This window comes from Pelophylax lessonae (assembly GCF_965119305.1).
Source record: "Pelophylax lessonae genome assembly, chromosome: 2".
NCBI lineage: Eukaryota > Metazoa > Chordata > Amphibia > Anura > Ranidae > Pelophylax > Pelophylax lessonae.
Genome location: NC_138769.1, coordinates 148,034,364 through 148,051,736, shown reverse-complemented (window position 1 = coordinate 148,051,736; position 17,373 = coordinate 148,034,364). Strand labels below are relative to the sequence as shown.

Below are 17,373 nucleotides of genomic sequence, written 5' to 3'. Positions count from 1 at the left end.
CCCAGACCTAAACCCTATTGAGTATCTGTGGGGCCTCCTCAAAAGGAAGGTGAAGGAGGGCAAGGTCTCTAGCATCCACCATCTCCGTGACGTCATCATGGAGGAATGGAAGAGGACTCCAGTGGCAACCTGTCAAGCTCTGGTGAACTCCATGCCCAAGAGGGTTAAGCCAGTGCTGGATAATGGAGGCCACTCAAAATATTGACACTTTGGACCCAACTTGGACATTTTCACTTAGGGGTGTACTCACTTTTGTTGGCAGCGGTTTAGACAATATTGGTTGTGTGTTGATTTATTTTGAGAGGACCGCAAATTTACACTGTTATACGAGCTGTACACTCACTAATTTACATTGTAGCAAAGTTTCATTTCTTCAGTGTTGTCACATGAAAAGATATAATAAAATATTTACAAAATGGTGAGGGATGTACTCACTTTTGTGAGATACTGTATATATATACACAATGCTGCGCAAAAGTCTTAGGCAGATGTGAAAAAATGCTGTAAATAAAAATGCTTTCAGAAATAGAAGTGTTAATAGTTTATTTAGATCAATAAACAAAATGGAAAGTAAATGAACAGAAGAGAAATCCAAATCAAATCAATATTTGGCGTGATCATCTTTGCCTTTAAAACAGCATCAATTCTTCTACAGTAGGTACACTTACACACAGTTTTTGAAGGAACTTGGGAACTCGGCAGATAAGTTGTTCCAAACATCTTATAGAACTAAACACAGATCTTCTGTGGATGTAGGCTGCCTCACATTCTTCTGTCTCTTCATGTGATCCCAGACAGACTCAATGATGTTGACGTCAGGGCTCTCTAGGGGCCAAACTATCACTTCCAAGACTCCTTCTTCTTTGCACTGAAGATAGTTCTTAATGACATTGGCTGTATTTTTGGGGTTGTTGTCTTGCCACAGAATACATTTGGGGTCAATCACACGCCTCCCTGATGGTATAGCATGATGGATAAGCATCTGCCTGTTTTTTTTCAAAATTCCCAAACGTTAGAAAATGGCCAATGGTTTGACACCCTGATCCAGAAAAAACTTCCAGTCTTCACTATGTTGGATCAGTCCCACATTTTGGTATACCAAAGGGATAAATCCTACAAAAATGGGAGTAATTTGTTTTGCCTATATTTAGTATAAGAGTAAGAGATAGGGAAAGCCTAAAGAGGAACTGTTTTTTTTAAGTTAGCAGCTACAAATTCTGTAGCTGCTTACTTTTAAAAATCGGATACTTGGAGTCCAGCGCTATCCTCCCACAGCTGGTTCTTCTTACAGCTGCAGATGTGCAGTGGTTTCCAAGCACTAAAGGGTAATTGCATGGTTTATTAAAATAAATACAACTGCAAGTCATAACACATAAACTAGTTTAAAATACATAATTATAATTAATTTATTTAAATGTTAATATTACATTAAGGGATCCTATGTTAGCAGATATACGTGTAGCTAAATCTTTCACTTGATACACGCATGCTCATGGGTACCAATATCTTGTATCCAAGCAAGTGAGGGTGCTACAGAAGTTTCCTTGAAAACACAAAAGTAACATTATTAGCTCTCACAACTATTAATATTAACTGAACAAACCCATTAATTATATAGAAGCATCAGATGGTTTTGAAAAGGAATCTTTCTTTTAGGAATCTAATTAGGTCTTAGTCCTGATTGCGCTGTTTTAGTTATTATCCCGTAGCCTCCAAGTAAATATTTTTCTGGTTCAAGAAACCACATTCTATAAAATCAGTTCAGTGGTTTCATAAAGAAAAAATAAAAAGAAAGACGTATTTTATCTTGTGGTTCTCCTTTCCTGAAATATCATCAGTATCTTGGTTCAGACATCTACTAAAGGGGGTGACATCGACTCCTCTGTTTTATTTTCATCCTTTTTTCATGAAATGATACAGCTGTTGAAACTCTTCTTTCTCATAGCCTCAAATAGCCAAACTTAAATTGGTTGTAAAGGCTCAAGGTTTGCCTTCATGCATTCTATGTATTCTACCTTCCGTGTGCTGCAGCCCCCCCCCCCCCAATGCTTACCTGAGCCCCATCCCGATATAGTGATATTCACAAGAGCATCAGCTCTCCTGGGTCTCTTCCTCCTCACTGGCTGAGCCATTGGCTCCCGCTACTGTCAATCAAATCAGTGAACCAATGAGGAGACAGTGAGGGTGGGGCCAAGACACGCTTCATGTGTGAATGGACACACAGAGCAATGGCTCGGCAGGAGGAAGGGGCCAGGAGCACAGGCAGGGGACCCAAGAATAGAAGGATAGGGACTACTCAATGCAAAACCACAGCACAGAGCAGGTAAGTATGACATGTTTGTTATTTAAAAAAAAAATCTGCCTTTAATGTCAATTTAAGGTACTGTATATCTTAAGCCAAAACATTTTTTGAGGTTTGGAGAGTGTAGAGCAGCCTTTCTCAACCCTTTTACACCAACAAACACATAAAATAATTTTCAGATTTTGGGAGCCCTTACTAAAACCAATTCTGGGGGGGGTCAATGACAAAAATGTACTTTTCATTGGTGATCAGTAGTAAAAAAACAACCCTTACAGTGGGGGCCTGAATGCCACCTTTACAGCACCATCCAAGCATTCTCTTGAGGAAGTCTAGGGTTCCAAGGTTTTTTGAGAATCCCTGGTGTAGAAAATGTTTAAAACTTCTGTTATTTTTTTTTTGATCAAACTCTGTCTTAACAGGGAGAATTATTTATACTTGCTGTCCCACAGACACAACAGCATACAAGAGGAAATCCCTTTTTAGACTGTAGGTACCTGAACAAGTTTCCGCATTGGAAGAGCTCCTCTCTGTTCCTGTTCTGTTAACTCAAAATCCTAATTTTCTCCTAACAATGGTAGCCCAGGCATATAGAAGGAGTGAATAACAGTGAGACAGGAGACAAGACATAGTTGACGCGTTTCACAAAATGAAATTTGCTTAATCATAACTATGATTAGTTATGAATAGTTATGATTAAGCGAATTTGATTTCGTGAAATGCGTCAACTATGTCTTGTCTCCTGTCTCTGATAATTTTGTCTATTATGGATTTTTGGATTCACCAATAAATTATCACATTTTTCAAGTCGGAGTGCAGTCCTCTACTTCAAAAATTTAAAGGCAAACTGTGCTTTGCAGCGCTGATTTAGTGGTCACATCATCGTCTATTTAGTTTTTTTTTACAGCAATTGGACTTTGGTCACAATATCTTTCAATAGCACAACGATAAAATTGGGTTCACAGCACTGTCTTTTGTGCCCATTGCTTCCTAATAAGTGTATAATTTGATCACAGTTTTTACAGCACTGGAATTTTTGGATCACACATTTATTTAAGATTAATACTGTACTTTATTATATTGCACTCAATTTTGAAGCATGTGGTATGCAGCATTGATGTTATTGGTTTAAAATCTATTGTATATAGTTTTTGCAGAACTTTTATTTTGTGGAATACACAACAGGGCTTTACTATTTCTGATTTATCATTTTTTATTACTGTGACTACAGGGATAATGTTTACAATAAAAACCTGGCGGGTTCTAAAAAAATATTTTCTCTATACAGCCTTACTCTATTGAAAATTAAGAAAAGATTTGAATACAACACATTCAAAAATGACCGTTTTTTCTCAAGATAAAGTATGCACAACTCAATTTTAGGATGTGAAATTTGAAAGGTTACTAGATGTCTCATTTCATATAGACCATACCACGCAATCCTTTGAACAAGGTCTGCACCATACATAAAAAGCATTAGAAGAAGAGGAGACACAATCATTCATTGCCTGTCTGTGTTCCCTTGTACTAAAGGAAATAACTATTGTTTCCCTGCTGTGGTGGCTGGGAAGAGGTCGTAAGGTCAGAGGAAGGACAAAGAGCAAATAACACCTGCCAGAGGTAACAACTGGCCTAGGAACCACAGCGCTCATAATATGCCAGTTGTCCCTGACTTACACAGTTCACTTTTTTAAAGCGTAACTCTGGGTGATCTCTGTACATTACAAGGATTATAACAACGTTTGTTGCAGATTCCTAGCATTTGTTATTCTGAAGAAATCACTGCTTGTTCCTCTGTGCTGAGTGGGTCTAATGGGTGTGGTTTCATAATTATCAATCAGCTGTGCAGCTGCGGAGCACAAATGAGGAAATCTGCTGGGCCTGTATCCCTTTAGATGTGTTTCTATTGGGAGTATCCCACTAAAAATGACATTTTTGCTGCAGGGGATGCCTGAAATCTGCCTTGTATCTTAGTGTAGACTTCTGGGAAAATTGGTGAGCCAATCACACAAGCAGGAAATTATGCTTCTGGGATGTGGTCAGTATACATTCTGTGTACAGAACAGCTCCAGGTAGCCATATTGCATTGCATTTTCAGAAAATTACAACAGCTGCAGATTTAAAAGGAAAGGTCATTTTTAATAACATTCAATTGCAATATGACTTGTGTCGAAATTGTATACACTATATTTTTTTTTTCTTTATTTACAATTTTTTTCCCCCACGAAAGTGGAGTTACCCTTTAAATATTTGTCAGCTGTTTCATTCTACTGACTTTGTTCCCAGTATTCTAGTGCTCTTCAAAAGATTCATTTTTTTCGTTTTGCTTAAAGCATTTGTTACCCCAACACTTCATAAGCCTGATATGCGCCTGCTGTACCATGTACTTGTATGAGAAAGTATCCTGCTCTCTTTGTATTGCTTCATTTGTGAGAAAACCCTGGTGTTCCTGCCAGTCCCTCTGCTTTCCTATTAAAAATTGACTTCACTAAGCGGGAGAGCACAGCATGGTCAGTTCTCTAGCTATGCTGGGAACTCAGTGTGCTCTCCTCCAATGATCAGAGTTGTCCTGACATGCATCCGCCGCACAGCTATTTACTTGGAAGTTCAATGTGCTGCTGCTTCTCCTCCCCCAGCTGTTATGCAGCTAAGTACAGAGAGTATGTGATCACTTTAAAAAAAAAAAGGGAAAAAAGGTATTTATTATGTAGTTTTTTTATCTTTACAAAAATGATTGCCTTTTTTTTCTATTTTAAACTGAATGGGTTGTTTTACAAGGTGATCATTTACAATCACTTTAAGCATTGGTTTATTGTAAATGCTGTTTCTCTTGACAGGAGAAAAAAACTCACCTGAGTTGCATTTTTTTTTAAACCAGTTTAGGTGAGTTTATTAGAGTTTTGCAGCTTTTGGTGTTTGGGAGTTGAATCATTTTATTGGCCAGAATTAAAATTTATTCTGCCCATTTAAATTAATAAATGCTGGAGTGCTAAATCTGCCTAGCCTTTAGGCTCGCTTGGCATTTATTATGCTCAAAAGCTCCTCTACTAAAAAGCAATTTTTCTGCATTCAGAAGAGGAGGTTTGACTGCCTCTAAACTCTGCTGCTCCTAAAGTCTGGTAAAAGCAGAGTGGGACTGGCCATAATAGGGATTACTTTGACGCAGTTGGCCAGCTTAACCACTTCCCACCCGGGCTATAGCAAAAAGACGGCTACAGTGTGGGCTTAGTTTGCTGGGAGGGCGTACATAGATGTCCTCTTGTGATCGCGCTGCCCACACGTCCCCTGCGGTGCGCGGGTGGTACACTCTGTGATCGCCGAGTCCTTCAAACTCAGCTGATCACAGATCGGGATAAAGGGCCAATCTCAGCGGCCCTTTACCACATGATCAGCTGTGTCCAATGAGAGCTGATCACGGAAACGAACACAAGGCGGTTATCGGCTTTTTCTTTCCTCATGCTTACAGCGTCCTGATTATCAGTGCAGCCCCAACAGTACCCACCAGTGCTGTCAATCAACGCCCACCAGTGCCACTTCATCAGTTCCCAGTAGTACTGCCAATCAGTGCCCAGCATTGCTGCCAATCAGTGCTCATCAGTGCTGTAAACCAGTGCTCACCAGTGCTGCCAATCTTTCCCCATAGTGCCTCCTCATCAGTCTCACCTATCAGTGCTGCCTATTATTGCCCATCAATGCCCCCTATCAGTGCCACCTATCAGTGCCCATCAGTGTCGCCTATCAGTACTCTTCAGTGCCGCTTATCAGAGCCCATCATTGCCATCTATCAGTGCCACCTATTAGTTCCAACCAATGCTGCCCCATCAGTGCAGCCTACTAGTGCTCATCAGTGCAAACTCATCAGCGCACATCAGTGAAAGAGAAAAATTACCTAGTTGCAAAATTTAATAAGTATTGAAAAAAATTTTTTTTTCTTTTCAAAATTTTCATTTGTTTAGCAAAAAAAAAAACAGTGGCGACTAAATACCACCAAAAGAAAGCTCTATTTGTGTGAAAAAAAATGATAAAAATGTCATATGGGTACAGTGTTGTATGACCATGTAATTGTCAAAGTGCGACAGCGCTGAAAGCTGAAAATTGGCCTGGGCAGGAAGGGGGCGAAATTGCCCAGTAGGCAAGTGGTTAAACATGTATTGCAATATATCTGAACTAAAAATTCCTGTTTTCCATTGCATAGTTTGCTGGAAAGGGTATATAGCAGTGTGCAGGGGGTCCATCCATTTGCAGTGTTTACACGTGGTTACACCCCTTTAGCACCGGGTAGATTATCCATCTACCCTGCTGACAGGACAGAGCTCTGCCTTGTTTATATAGGCAGAGCCCTGTCCTGTGAGTGTTCCAGAAGATTGGTGGGTGCTGGCAGTGTTCTATTGGCCAGGACCAAATCACAGCAGAGACGGGTTGCCATCGGCGCATGCGCACGTCCCTAACAAGAAGCGCCAGATCACGTGATAGGTAAGTGATCTGGTGCAGCAGGGCCACCTTGCCGCTGTATATCTGTTATATGGTTGGCAAGCGGTAAAGCTGAACTCCAGGTATGATATTAATTGCATACCTACATGGGTCCAACTTGACACAATATAAGCATGACTATCTCATACCTGCTGTTCCACTCTATTAGTCAGTGCTACTACAGCCACAATCTTCCGGGTCCAGTACCGAGTGGCTGATCCACTGCATTCAGACCACAAAGGGTGACTTGCTATTTACTATTATCATTCACAGAACACCTTGTATTTTTTCCAATGAATACAAGGCATTCTCTGATTGGACAAGGTGGAGATCATAAAATCACTGCCCCTCCTCTTCACCTCTTGCAACTAGAGAATGCCTTGTATTCACTGTAAAAATGTCAGGAAGATTGCAGTGTTGACTGTACTAGAGCAGACTTCTGCAATGATTCTAATCTTCCCCAGCGGTCCCTCAGGTATGAGATATGCATAGTTACTTTGGTCCTAGCTGGACCAATGTAAGTATGCAATTGAGCTCATACCTGGAGTTCAGGTTTATGCTTTAATTTACTGCTCCCGCGCAGCGTTCCCTTTTTGTCGGAGTCTTTCCTACGTTGCTTTTCCAGGTATAGAAGAATATGTAAACATATAACAAAGGAGTGCATTACCCTTGGACACCTTTAAAATTTATTTAGAATGCCAAATACATACTCAGTAAGTCCACCACGATGTAGAAAGTGCATATCCCTATGTAAGGACAGCTGACATGTTTCGGGAGACACGCTCCCTTCCTCAGAGCTGCCAGAAGAATATGTAACCTACCTCCCACAACTATGTGACAGTGATCGGTCAAATTGCCAGACCTGAAAACTGTCCCATGGGGGGGCTGCTGAGGTATTTTACCTTGTTAACACCATACAACACTGGAGATTACCCAGGATGGGCTCCTGCAGCAAAAAGGTGGTGAGGGAACGTGCCTCAGTGAGTATAGTGTGTAGGGAGAGGGTAGGAACTCAACAGACAATATCGCCATACCCTTGAAAAGTGACAGTGTTTTTTTATGTAGCGCACCCCCTAAGGAGCCCCAAGTAGATAAGGATTCCCCACGCTGAACTGCCAGGGACACCAAATTTTCTACAGGCACTTAGAGCCAGAGAACAGTCTTTATTTCATTTTTTTTTTTTATTGAGGGATTAGAACTTGGATGGGAATTGGGAATTATGAAATGCCCACTTGACTTGACAACTTTTCCTGTATACAGTCTATATACACTCCTCTTCTTCCTCCAGCACTTGCTTGCTCGCAGAACCCCGCTGGCACACTGTTGTTGGATCTGACAAGATACACAGTCAGATTAAAGCAAAAGCCTGGTATAGGCAGGAACCCAATGCCCCTTGGTGTGTAGCAAAAAAAGTCAGTGTCCAGCATACATCTCTGTGGCTACTGATCCCAGCGCCACCTTTCTAGCCACTGCCAACCCACCTGGCTGCAACTGCCTTTTTCACTAGCCCTCCTCGCTAACTTCTCCACAGTCCCCGCAGACCGAACACTCACCAGCCCACCCGGCTGACTTCTCAGGAGATCTCCCAGATGTTCTGACCTGCTCCTGCTGTCCTCTCTGTTGCTCCCGTGCCTCCATGAAAGAATTCCTCCATGTGTTGTAGAGGATTTCTCCAGCCACTGAGCCCCAGGCCCAAAGTCACCCACCCCCAGACTAGAAGGCGTCCTCAAGGGCCACCAACAGCCTTCTCAGCACTTCATCTCCATCTTCCACCCGACTGCTTCTGCTAGCATGACTCATGCCTATTTATGAGGTGGCCTGCCCCCTGCCAGTCCATTTGCTGGGGAATGAATGGGGCCCTCATAAATATGCCAAGCATCTCCTCCTAGCCCCCACCCACTACATCTGGAAGCTTCTCCAATGTTCCAGAAAACAGGGGGAGGGACCAGAGATACTGCTTACTGAGTCATCAAGCCTCCCTGAGTCACTCAACCCTGACCCAGATTCAGTGGCAGCCCGTGCATAGGGGGCGCCAGGGCGCCGCCCCCCTGCCCCTAAAAAAAAAATAAAAAAAAAAAAGAAAAAAAAAAACAAAACGAACAAATTAAGTTGTTCAAAAAAAAAAATTGGGTTTGCCGGCCTGAACCCAAGGAACTGGTGGCTGGGGGGGTGGGGTTACCTCCCAGAAGAGGCGCCGATTGGCTGCCTTCTGGGGAGGTAGGGGGGTATCCTGGGCGCAAGTCTTTGCGGTTGGACACCCCCACTTTCTGATATCCTGGCTGTGATTGGTCCAGTCTACAGCCTGGACCAATCATCATCCAGGATATCGCTGACGTCGCAATGGGGGCGGTGCCGGTGCGTGCGTCAATCACTCACCGTCACCGCCGCTCAGAGAAGAGGAGAGGCCGCCCGCCGGTTCCCACCGCCGAGACGACGAGGGAGAAGGACCCGCCGCAGAAGAGGAGGAAGAAGCTGAGCCGCGCCGCCGCCAGGTAAGTTTGAACGGAGCACACACGCTGACACTCTGCAATCATTGGGGGACAATGCTGACACTCTGCAATCATTGGGGGACAATGCTGGCACTCTGCAATCATTGGGGGACAATGCTGGCGCTCTGCAATCATTGGGGGACAATGCTGTGGCACTCTGCAATCATTGGGGGACAATGCTGGCGCTCTGCAATCATTGGGGGACAATGCTGGCGCTCTGCAATCATTGGGGGACAATGCTGGCGCTCTGCAATCATTGGGGGACAATGCTGGCACTCTGCAATCATTGGGGGACAATGCTGGCGCTCTGCAATCATTGGGGGACAATGCTGGCGCTCTGCAATCATTGGGGGACAATGCTGGTGCTCTGCAATCATTGGGGGACAATGCTGGCGCTCTGCAATCATTGGGGGACAATGCTGGCGCTCTGCAATCATTGGGGGACAATGCTGGCGCTCTGCAATCATTGGGGGACAATGCTGGCACTCTGCAATCATTGGGGGACAATGCTGGCGCTCTGCAATCATTGGGGGACAATGCTGGCGCTCTGCAATCATTGGGGGACAATGCTGGCGCTCTGCAATCATTGGGGAACAAAGCTGTGGCGCTCTGCAATCATTGGGGGACAATGCTGTGGCACTCTGCAATCATTGGGGGACAATGCTGTGGCGCTCTGCAATCATTGGGGGACAATGCTGTGGCGCTCTGCAATCATTGGGGGACAATGCTGTGGCGCTCTGCAATCATTGGGGACAATGCTGGCACTCTGCAATCATTGGGGGACAATGCTGGCGCTCTGCAATCATTGGGGGACAATGCTGGTCCTCTGCAATCATTGGGGGACAATGCTGGCGCTCTGCAATCATTGGGGGACAAAGCTGTGGCGCTCTGCATTCATTGGGGGACAAAGCTGTGGCGCTCTGCAATCATTGGGGTACAATGCTGTGGCGCTCTGCAATCATTGGGGGACAATGCTGTGGCGCTCTGCAATCATTGGGGGACAATGCTGTGGCGCTCTGCAATCATTGGGGGACAATGCTGTGGCGCTCTGCAATCATTGGGGGACAATGCTGGCGCTCTGCAATCATTGGGGGACAATGCTGGCTCTCTGCAATCATTGGGAGACAATGCTGTGGCTCTCTGCAATCATTGGGGGACAATGCTGTGGCGTTCTGCAATCATTGGGGCACAATGCTGTGGCGCTCTGCAATCATTGGGGGACAATGCTGTGGCGCTCTGCAATCATTGGGGGACAATGCTGTGGCGCACTCTGCAATCATTGGGGACAATGCTGTGGCGCTCTGCAATCATTGGGGGACAATGCTGTGGCACTCTGCAATCATTGGGGGACAATGCTGTGGCGCTCTGCAATCATTGGGGGACAATGCTGTGGCGCTCTGCAATCATTGGGGGACAATGCTGTGGCGCTCTGCAATCATTGGGGGACAAAGCTGTGGCGCTCTGCAATCATTGGGGGACAATGCTGGCGCTCTGCAATCATTGGGGGACAATGCTGTGGCGCTCTGCAATCATTGGGGACAATGCTGTGGCGCTCTGCAGTGATTGGGGACAATGCTGTGGCGCTCTGCATTGAAAGGGGCTCGCACGCTGAACTCTGCATTGATGGGGGCACGGAACAGTTGCATTGAAGGGGGCATGCATGCTGAACTCTGCACAGTGTTTATTGCATTGAAGGGGGCACAGCACAGTTGCATTGAAGGGGGCATGCACGCTGAACTCTGCATTGTGGGGGCACAGCACAGTGTTCATTGCATTGAAGGGGGCACAGCACAGTTGCATTGAAGGGGGCATGCACGCTGAACTCTGCATTGTTGGGGCACAGCACAGAGTTCATTGCATTGAAGGGGGCACAGTGTTTATTGCATTGAAGGGGGCACAGCACAGTGTTTATTGCATTGAAGGGGGCACAGCACAGTGTTTATTGCATTGAAGGGGGCACAGCACAGTGTTTATTGCATTGAAGGGGGCACAGCACAGTGTTCATTGCATTGTGGGGGCACAGCACAGTGTTTATTGCATTGAAGGGGGCACAGCACAGTGTTTATTGCATTGAAGGGGGCACAGCACAGTGTTGCATTGAAGGGGGCATGCACGCTGAACTCTGCATTGTTGGGGCACAGTACAGTGTTCATTGCATTGAAGGGGGCATAGTACAGTGTTTATTGCATTGAAGGGGGCACAGCACAGTGTTTATTGCATTGAAGGGGGCACAGCACATTGTTCATTGCATTGAAGGGGGCACAGCACAGTTGCATTGAAGGGGGCATGCACGCTGAACTCTGCATTGTGGGGGCACAGCACAGTGTTTATTGCATTGAAGGGGGCATAGCACAGTGTTTATTGCATTGAAGGGGGCACAGCACAATGTTCATTGCATTGAAGGGGGCACGCACGCTGAACTCTGCATTGAAGGGGGCATGTACACTGGTCTCTGCATTGAAAGGGGGCATGTACGCTGGTCACTGCATTGAAAGGGGGCATATACCATCTCCTGTACCATGACCTGTGACATGCCTATACCATATCTGTGCCATGCCTATACCATCACCTGTGCCATGCCTGTACCATCACCTATGCCATGCCTGTACCATCACCTGTGCCATGCCTGTACCATCACCTATGCCATGCCTATACCATCACCTGTGCCATGCCTGTACCATGACTTCAAAGTCACGCAATTTTTTTACTGCGTTTTTTGACGCAAAGCAATACCTATTACATTTTTCTTTTTGCGCCCCCCCAAAAATTTTGAGCACCAGCCGCCACTGCCCAGATTCAACCCAGGTCTGGCTCTCAGCCACACCAATTTACCTACACTACCAGCTAACTATACACAAACAGCACACTAGCTAGAGGGTGCTACAATTGAAGTCGGCATTAAAACTTGCTGAAATCTCCACAAGTGCTTTGTAATAGCATGCTGTACAGTGCTCTTATGCAAGCTGAAGCTTGTATCTATAATGCCTAAGCAGAAAGACTCTATGCATTAGTCATATTCTATGTATTTATATTCTATAATACAACGCAGAATTTTTTCTACATTGTAGGTATTTTTCAGACACTGCACTAATAAGCTTTTAATATTAACTGTGCTTAGAAAACACTCATACATAATTGCTCCTATTAATGCAACAATGCTTTCATCAGTTTGGCATCATCAATATAATTATATATGAATTTTAACTCACTGCTAGGGATCATTATATTTGCAATGCGCACTTTGTCTTAAAAATTACTTTTCTGAAGATTAACCTCTTGCTGACCGCATAATGCACTTGCACGGTCACTTGAAAGGTGGGATTTAACATCCAGCCACCACCATGCAAGGCAGCCTGAGGTTCTGCCCACTGTGCGCTCCCAGCACACTGCTGGAGCTGTCACCCTCCCACAACTCTTGGTTGTGGCTTCTGATAGGGAGCCAGCCGAAAAGACTTCTGATCATGTAACAACTAATGAGCTAATCACAGCCAATCATGTGATAGAGAAGATGTGCTATCTCCTGTCCTTAAAGCCACCCAGCTTAAAGCGGTAATAAATCCAAAACCACAAAATTCATATATTGCAGCTTAGCAATTCTTAAATGCGTTGCTGCATTAATTTTCTTTTTTAGGCTTTTTACCCTCTGTTTTCACCAAGTGCTCTGGCCAGTAGGGTACCTGGAGGTATCTGGAGGAAGGAGCAAGAGAGACACCTTTGGGCAGCAGCAGATTAAGACACACTAACAAATTGAAGCCAAACTCCAGCTCACACTTTTTAAGAAGTTACAGCAAACACCTTTTTTATATTTTTTGGGGTGAAGGTTTGACATGGTGAATAAAAGCTTATCTCAACCCTCTAACTGCTGCATCCGCAACACAGCTTGTTCAGTGGAAGAACAACAGACTTACTGGCAGGTAAAAATAAAGGAAGGAAAGCCTAAAAAGGAAAACCAATGCCATCATGCAGCCATTGTATCTAAGAATTAGGAAGCTGCAATTGAATAATATGTTTGTTTTTAGGTTTAAGTGATTGTAAAGTCTCTTTTTTTTTAGCTGAAAATAACAAACATCTTACACTTACCTCCTCTGTGCAGTTGGTTATGCAGAGAACCGCCCAGATCCTCCTCTTCTCGGGTCCCTCTTCAACTTTCCTGGCCCCTCCTTCCTGTTGAGTGCCCCTACAGTAAGCAGCTTGCCGAGCCACAGTGCTCTGTGAGCATTCACACGCGGAGCCTCGGCCCGCCTCTGCAACCTCTCTCTCCTCATTGGCTGACTGACTTTGATTGACAGCAGCGAGAGCCAATGGCGCTGTGCTGCTGTCTCAGCCAATGAGGAGGGGAGTCCCAGACAGCCGAGACACTACTGCAAAATCGCTGGATCTAGATGGGCCTCAGGTAAGTATTAGGGGGGCTGAATGCATGTCCCCTTCATCAAGGTCCAAGCAGTGCTCACCTTGATAAAGGGGACATACCCCGAAAGCTTGTCCTGAAAAATGTTATGTTAGCGCAAATAAAAAAATTATCACAGACAGTACTCAGTCGTCTATGTCGCAAGTGCACTAATACGACTACAATCACCTCAAGCGTATCTTAATATATAGAATACATTAGGATAAAAAAACCTTCTGCCTTTACAACCACTATAATACCACCTTAAGGGATAACCAGGCGTTAACATGAAGGGGTTAAAAGATATCTCAAGCCAGCCAGTTCACACCATAAAAAAGCAGTCCAGGATGCTTTTCTGCATGCACGTTTTTTTCTGTGCTCCAGTGCATTTTTCCCAGTCTTTTTTCTTAACCTTAAATAAGGACATGTGCATTCCAGTGCATTTTGGTATGTTTATGTGCATTCCAGTGCATTTTTGTTTTTTCCAAAAAACATTTTTGATGCCTTTTACAGTGTTCCAGTACAGTTTAGTGCAGGAAAAATGCAGCATGTTCTATTTTTTTTTTTTCTGAAACTGGAACCGCCTGGAACTGCAAGCTTTGGTGTAAACTATGCCATTGGAAACCATATAACCTACTTTCCATGCACTTTTGATGCAGAAAAAACACACTGGACTGCATGTGGTGTGAACTGGCCCTTAAATATTATACATTCTTTATCCCGTTAATGTAATTTAATATTTTAAAATCTGCAGCATTCATTAAAGTAATATTTTGTCATTCTTTCACTAAAGCCTTTGTTCAGTCACTTCCTATTATGATGTGACAACTGGAAGTTGTGCTCCTTGGTTGTCATCCTTTCTCATGTGCCTTTGGTTAAGACTACAAGCAGCTGTGCTTGTGCAGGCACGGTCCGTCTTTGTCACCATCAGGAAAGGTGATCTGGAGCAATGATGTGCAGCTGTGGCCTGAGAGATTACATGCATATAGACAGCAACTGGCTGAAAAGGGCTGGAGGAGATCAGCAGCACTAAGTGTAAACAAAATTTCATGAAACAAATGTAAGCTGCTTATGAAATCCAGAGCTTTAGCATCTTAATAGCCCCTTTCACACGGCCTTTCTGATCCGGTCTGCCTGTCAGTTTTTCAGGTGGACCTGATCGGATGCTCCATGCACCCCTATGGAGCGGCGGATATCAGCGGTGACATGTCCTCTGAGACCCGCTGCCCTCTGATCCAATCTTGTCCGTGAAATCCAGATGGATGGAAACCCTATTTTCCTTCCGTCTGGAGGATCGGATGAAAAACGGACAGGCGGTCCGTTTTCACCGATCTCCCATAGAGGAGAGTGGGGATCTGACAGCTCCGTCTCTGCAAAGTAAACAGAGATGGACCTGTCATCCGCCTGCTCAGCGGGGATCGGCAGATCGATCCCCGCTGAACAAAACGGAGTCCACTGGGCGGAATGCCCGTGTGAAAGGACCCTTAATGTCATCAAATTTTGGGTTGCATTGAAATATGTAGATCAGTATCTTCTAAGTTGGTTTGTAGTGCTATCGGCAAACCTTGCTATCATAGTAAAGATAAAATAAATATGTTATAGTTACTTTTTTATATAAATATAATAGTGTGAATTATCACTATTACCTTCTTGACCCAATTTCAGCTACAATACAATAGTTTTTATTCTCAGTCTTCATTCATTCTGATGGTTGTAGCTCCTATTAGGATTAGGTACATGTGCTAAGTTAAAGCAGAGGTCTAACCATTATGCCCTATGCCAGACCCCCCATTCCATCTCCCATTTCAAAGAGAAATTCAAGTGGCAAAACATTAAACTCAAGTCAAGATGTAATTGAAGCTAGACATATGCTCAATAAATATATCCTACTACAAACATATCATCTGGCATAAACATGATACATTCTTCCACTTGGATACCCAATGTCATGTAGCCCTCCAAATTAATAGAACCCAGACCTAATACACCTATCAAAACCAGAATGCCCTGCCCTGCCCTGTCTGGAACAACACTCCCCTCTACTGGCCCAAGAGAGAACTTCGTGAAGAAGTAAGTCATCCAGATGTGGAGTACTGCTTTCTCAGCAATGAATTTCGGACAGTAAAGTTCAAATGGGTTCATGATCTACATGATCACCGCTAAAATTAGCTTGGGAATGACTGTCTGGTGAAACTTGAGAAATTCAAGATCAGGAGAACCAAACAAGCTTGCTTACATGCAAATTAAAAGACCGTGTCACTTTGAAACCCAGTGATTAGCCTATCAAAGTGTGTGCATTGTTTGCATGACTGTGCTAAAAGGCACCTTTACTCAAGCCTTACGTTGCACATTAACTGTCAAATGAAAATATACTTAACGCATGGCTTAGAAACGTAATGTTAATAAAACGCGTAAAGAGTAACACATGCATCAGAATAAAGTTTTGTTTTGTTTGTTTGGTTTTTTTTTGTTTTTTTAGTTAGAGCATACAATCTTTTATTTTGTAATTAAATCATACAATCAAGTCAATAAAAAGTTAATAATAAGTCTTAGACATTTTGATGGACATACTAATCTGTACATATGTAAAAGTATTTTTCTTATGATCTCTTTGTTTCCCTTTATATGAATATATCTTTGAAGTATATTACATGAATATTACCATTCAGGCTTAACGTAACAAGAAAGAATTGGCTGAAAGTTTCTAACCTGTCTAATCAACTTCTTTTTGAACGTTCCAATGCTTAGGATATTCAATGCAATGAGGTGTATTATGAAGTGTCCAATGATGAAAAAAATAAATAAAATGTATTTTGTTTTTGTATTAAATAACAAGCATTTTCCATTCATAAAAAAAATGGTGATAATTATACAGGTATAATTCATTATACAGACAAAATAAGAATTGTTTAAGTCACTTTTTGAACTATCAAGCGGAGCTGTAATCCAAGCAGAAATAATGTTATTTTCTGATAAATTGCAAATTATATATTTTTCTTAAAAAAAAATGTTTCATTTATAAAAAAACAAAATGACAGAAAACAGTAAATCATTCACATTTCATGAAATCATCTTTGGCATGCAGAACACTTGTTCTTACCTGCGATTTGTGTAACTGGTACTTGCAGATGCTGCGTTTTGATCAGGATAGTTGTGCTGCAGAGTGGATGCTGGGAATTGGTACAAGAAGCTGGTGCTACAGGTAAATCCCAACAGGCTGGAGGACCAGAGCAGAACCAGAGGGAACTTCATTGTCATCAATGAGGGGACCCTGCCAAAGTAAAGAGCCAATACAGCAGCAAAGTAAAGGAATCTAAGGTACAAGAGTCCTAAAGTTTTGCAGAGCTGGACTGAGCACACAGGAACTGGCTGCTCAAGGCATTCTCTGAACTGAAGTCCTTTAAATTTGGTGAGTTTTGCTCCAGTCATTGAAAAAGTGGGCTGTAACACTATCACAGTGTATCTTGCTAGCACCATCTAGTGGAGTGCCTGGATAAGACAAGACTCAGGATTAAAACCAGAGATCACTGCAATTAATGCTTTAAATAGCACTGCTAGGTTTAGACTTGCCATGAAAACATGTAGAGTAAAACAAATGAAGTCAAAATGTGGAATGACATTGCTAAAATAATCAGAGGTACATGCTTAAAGTGACACTAAACTCTGGTTAAAACAAAAAAAAAAAACCTGCAGAAAAAATATTTGCAAAAACAAAAATTGTGCATTTA

The 17,373-nt window shown here is 43.3% G+C and overlaps 1 protein-coding gene across 1 annotated transcript in view; it reads right to left on the bottom strand.

The window, feature by feature from the left end:
* COL26A1 (collagen type XXVI alpha 1 chain) overlaps window positions 1–17,018 on the bottom strand; it is a 580,192-nt gene extending 563,174 nt beyond the window's left edge. Inside the window, exon 1 of the mRNA XM_082247729.1 lies at window positions 16,746–17,018. Coding sequence (XP_082103855.1) covers window positions 16,746–16,903 — 158 coding nt within the window. The 5' untranslated portion in view covers window positions 16,904–17,018. The remainder of the gene's footprint in view (window positions 1–16,745) is intronic.
* Between the last annotated feature and the right edge of the window lie 355 nt (window positions 17,019–17,373).